Source organism: Limulus polyphemus, unplaced genomic scaffold (assembly GCF_000517525.1).
Source record: "Limulus polyphemus unplaced genomic scaffold, Limulus_polyphemus-2.1.2 Scaffold14129, whole genome shotgun sequence".
Classification (NCBI taxonomy): domain Eukaryota; kingdom Metazoa; phylum Arthropoda; class Merostomata; order Xiphosura; family Limulidae; genus Limulus; species Limulus polyphemus.
The window spans coordinates 1,238-6,547 of NW_013679739.1; the positions used below are offsets into that span (position 1 = coordinate 1,238).

The 5,310-nt window shown below is 30.3% G+C and overlaps 1 protein-coding gene across 1 annotated transcript; it reads right to left on the reverse strand.

The window, feature by feature from the left end:
* Positions 1-209: 209 nt before the first annotated feature.
* LOC111084152 (bromodomain adjacent to zinc finger domain protein 2B-like) lies at positions 210-4,613 on the reverse strand. Its single transcript, XM_022380935.1, has 4 exons — positions 4,473-4,613; positions 3,590-3,694; positions 2,789-2,898; positions 210-294 (listed from the first exon to the last, which is right to left on the reverse strand). Exons 1-4 carry the CDS (start codon positions 4,611-4,613, stop codon positions 216-218), a joined length of 435 nt encoding a protein of 144 aa, XP_022236643.1. The 3' UTR covers positions 210-215.
* Positions 4,614-5,310: the final 697 nt, after the last annotated feature.

Consider the following 5,310-nt stretch of genomic DNA (forward strand, 5'->3'; position numbering starts at 1 on the left):
TTATAATGGTTTATACAGTGATATATCTACACATGGTATACTAGTTATAATGGTTTATACAGTGATATACCTACACATGGTATACTAGTTATAATGGTTTATACAGTGATATACCTACACATGGTATACTAGTTATAATGGTTTATACAGTGATACACCTACACATGGTATACTAGTTATAACGGTTTACAGTGATATATCTACACATGGTATACTTACTTTCGTAGGTTTCCTTCTTTAACCCACTTCTCTCTTCGCAAGTTGCTAAGTGTCTCAATGTTGGATTCAATTTGTCTGAAAAAGACAAAATATTTATTTGTTCAATTAAAGACAACACCAGTTGAGAACAGATATCTGTTCAACAAAAGACAACACCAGTTGAGAACAGTTATCTGTTCAACAAAAGACAACACCAGTTGAGAACTGTTATCTGTTTAACAAAACACAACACCAGCTGAGAACAGTTATCTGTTTAACAAAAGACAACACTAGCTGAGAACAGTTATCTGTTTAACAAAAGACAACACTAGCTGAGAACAGTTATCTGTTTAACAAAAGACAACACCAGTTGAGAACAGTTATCTGTTCAACAAAAGACAACACCAGCTGAGAACAGTTATCTGTTTAACAAAAGACAACACCAGCTGAGAACAGTTATCTGTTTAACAAAAGACAATACTGGTACAGAAGTTAGTTTTGGCAACTAAAATCAGCACCAATGAAGACACTAATAAACATGATAAGTACAGTGACCTGCAGCTAAGGTATCTTATTTCATCTCAATTTACTGTTGTTGTTGTTATTTTGTTTTTTTCAGAAACTGAAGTAGGCCATGTTAGTTTAAAACCTAAAAGTTTAGTATTACCATACTCCAAGATATGAAGATGTAAAAAGGTGATATCTTGAAATGTAAACCATAAAGTTTATTTTCAGTCAGTGGCTTCGCATATTTTATTCTGTGCAAAAGTAAAAAATACAACTTTACATCACATGAATTACAAGAATTTCCTGATTTTCCTGGCACCATCATGATCCTGAGTGCATATTCTTTAAAATTATTTGTACGTGTTGTAAGGACAAAAGTCTTTAAACAAAAGAAATCAAGTTTTTGTAAGAGCTTGTAAGACATTCTTTCTGATATGCTGAATATGCTATGACACGATGATAGAGTTTGTAGTCAATGGAGAAAAGAAGAATACTGAAAGTTTCACAATGCCTCTTTTGACAAACTTTGTACTGCGAGAATTGGGATAAAAATCTTGTAAAGTTTGTCTGAAACAACAGGCAACCATTTCTGACAACAATAAATCTGTCTTTGATATATTGATGAATGGAAGAAGAAAAGATGAATATTATCTTAAAAGAAAAGGTAAATCTAAGCCTAGATCTACCATGCTAGGTTCTCTTGCCTTCTTGTTTGAAACTTAAAGATGTTTTTCAAATGGTTTTAGACCTATATTCAGATTAATGTTCAAGTACTAAGCCTAGATCTACTACGGTAGGTTCTCTTGCCTTCTTGTTTGAAACTTAAAGATGTTTTTCAAATGGTTTTAGACCTATATTCAGATTAATGTTCAAGTACTAAGCCTAGATCTACTACGCTAGGTTCTCTTGCCTTCTTGTTTGAAACTTAAAGATGTTTTTCAAATGGTTTTAGACCTATATTCAGATTAATGTTCAAGCACAATACTTACAACTATATTTTTGAAATACATATATTTAAATGTTTGAGTAAAACTTACATTTTTATCATGAATTTAAAGTTTTATTTGGGAGGATAACACGATAAAAAAGATGTGCCCTTTTGGAAACCCAACAAACATTCAGTGGTATATATCAAGTGAATCAATGTTGCAAACAGGCAGATTTGAACAATTCCAGAAAATTCCAGTCACATCTGACTTATAAATCCAACCATTTTCAACTTGATGGATATTTATTAACAAATTTCTTTTGATGCTTTATTTGAGTGACTGAAGTAGTCATCATTTCTGGCCTTTCAAAGTGGTAACAGGTCAGACTAGGACATACTTTTGCTGACAATAATCTTGGCCAAGATCAATTTATATCTATAAAATATAGTTTCTTCTCAGTTAATTCAATTAATAAGGACTTGAGTTAACAGAATATTTTGTCATTGCCTACCATACTGGCTAAATCTAATCTGATGTCTTGTCATTGAAGAAAATTTCTATAGCTTTTTAACAAATAAAATTTAACACAAAAAAATGTTCAGGAACAAAAAAGAACATCTAAAGAAACTATAAAAATTTCTAGATTTGTAGTTTGTTGATAAGTTTAAGCTTCTCGTTAGATATTGTTGTTCTAAATCTAATTACTTTCCCAATAAACCGTTAACTACACCACTTTATTCACTCTCTGTTAATATAATTATACAATATAATATAAATATTGTTTTATTACAAGTTATAGCTTTTACAGTAAGGAAGAATATCTTTTATAATATGTACGGCATTTTGATCAGTAGTGTAATCATTCTCAAGATCACAAATTTTAATAGTATTATTTTTATTTAAATTTGATATGCAGATGTGCACTTAACACCTCAAAGTTCCCAGGTAGGTTTAATAACTCTCCAAGGTTTGACAAAAGAAAATCACAGTAAAACATTGTGTTCATGTGTTGTTTGTTGGTTATATTCACATCATTTCAACAATACTCAAAATGTGAAGTAGAAATTTATGAAGCTGAGAAAAACGTTATCTTAATTTTTTTGTGTTTCTGTCCAAGATCTTGATATGTAATATCACAATCCTTATGAACTTACTTTGTGACAACTCGACTGCATAACAGCTCGTTACACAAAAAGGCTGTAATTTCTGATTTTTGTGTAGGGTTCAAAGATAAAAACGGTTTTTCTGTAACCCACTTGCACATCTGAAAAAAAAACAAGATTATTCTCATATAAACTGTAAGGGTTAAGCAACACTTGTCCAACTTAGTAAAGAGAACGTTTTACTTAAATTCAAATGTTGAAAACTATAAATCATACCGAATTACCTCCTATTTTTATCGACCACCATTCTGGCCAAGACGCAGAACAAAGACAAGATAGTGAGCAACAAACTTTATGTGATTTTTCTCGTACTGAGTGATGAAGACATACTACCTGGATTCCTCACGGCTTTCTTTCTCTTTTAGTGTTGAGAGATATTACGTATTTACATCACATTCTAGTACATGTCATTATTACTGAAATTTATTACAAATCTGTATGTTTCATTAAAACATACAACAAAGTTTCTTAGTCTTTTATTTAAACAAAACAATTTCTACTCTGGATGTAAAACAGCATTGACTTTACAGTGTAAAGAAACTTCGGTATATATTTAATTATCATAATTTGTTGCGTACTAAAATACTTTCTGACAGTAATCTAAATCTTTGGATAACTTGCTTTTCATTCTACCACATTATTTAGGCCACATTAATGATAAAGTCTGGTCAGTAAAACTCACCTGATATTAATACAAATTTTAATAATATCAAACACAGAAATGAAGTAACATAGCAATATATAATTTAAAATGAAACATACTGTTCAATAAAAAACAAGTTTAAATGGTACCTTGTTTGTGTGATCACGAGCTACGAAGAAAAGACGCAGAACTTCAGACACAGTGTTGCTGGTTACATCTACATCCCATAGTTTCTGGTCAAGAATGGATACAGCCTACAATGTACAATGAGAACAAATACAGCCCACAAAATACAATGTTTTTAGGCTGTATCTGTTCTTGTTGTACATTGTTGGCTGTTCTCGTTGTACATTGTATTATTATTAGGCTGTATTTGTTCTTGTTGTACATTGTAGGCTGTTCTCGTTGTACATTGTATTTTGTGGGCTGTGTCTGTTCTTGTTGTACATTGTAGGCTGTTCTCGTTGGACATTGTATTTTGTGGGCTGTATCTGTTCTTGTTGTACATTGTAGGCTGTTCTCATTGTATATTTAAATTAGATGAAACTTTGCTCAGTGAATTCTTATTATTGAAGTTTTTAAACTAATTTCCTATTTACTAAATTATGTTTTTCTAAAATTATTAATATTTTTGTCAAGAATGACTTCTGTGAATAAGTTAAATTATACTTGTGCTTGCTGTGTTTTAGTTCTAAAAAAAAAGAATGTATTTTATGTAACTTATGGCAACTCAGTTTATAATTGTTTATTATATTGTACTAATAATAGCAATATAATTCTATTCCAAGCACATTTTATTATGAAGATTAAAATATGAGAAGAAACACAGATTAATAGCTAGAGATACTGAGAAACATTTACTTTGAACTCTTAACTATAGTACATTGTATAATATTGTGGAGGATTTTATTTGTGTGTTTTGTTAAGAGGTAACCAGAGGTAATATTGTGGAGGATTTTGTTTGTATGTTTTGTTAAGAACCTCTGGATACTTCTTAACAAAACACACAAATAATATTGTGGAGGATTTTACCTCTGGACAGTTAGGTATTCCAGGGTCATCAATTACACAAACTAGTAAATGACGAACAATCGAAAGCAGTTCCTGTTCTCTCTTATCGTCATAGTTTAACAGCCCCAGCTGGAGATTGCTTAATGTTGGCAACTTCTCCATATCTGTAACAGAAAACTTCTATAATTGTAGACATGAAAACTTTGCTGCTAACGTTTTTTTTTTCATGTTGCAGAAACTTAATGCATGATAAAAATCGACTATTTCCAGCAATACCAATAAAAGAACCTTTTTTGGTTTATTACACAGAAGTTGTTTCGTTTGTTTGAAACACATGTACATTGACTGCCAAACAAAGGAAAGGAAAGGCTTGTTACTGACAAATGAAAGTAATTTTTATAACTTTTTTGTCACATTTTCTGATATCAAAAATCTTTCAGACAGCACAGATAATCTTATGGAAACGTTTTAATGAAAGATTTAGTTAAATAAAGTACCTACAGCTTAATACAATTTAAGATGATAAATATGGAAAGAAATAAAAACAGAAAAGATAACATGCAAACAATATTTCACTAGTTTGGGTTTTAAATTGAACCAATACTATTATTATGCCAAATTATACAACCATCATTCTTATACTTAAAGATATATATATTTTAGTGAATAATAATACTACAAACATTGAGAAAAAAAGCACGAATATCTTCAGTATATTCAGACTAAACATTTGTTTCAAATGCTAAAAACATTCAAGTTTATATACTTTTACATATGATCTCTTACAAAAAATCCGGAAAAATATTCCAACCATGAAAACACAAGTTACCATGAAATATTCATTTCATGAACTTTACAC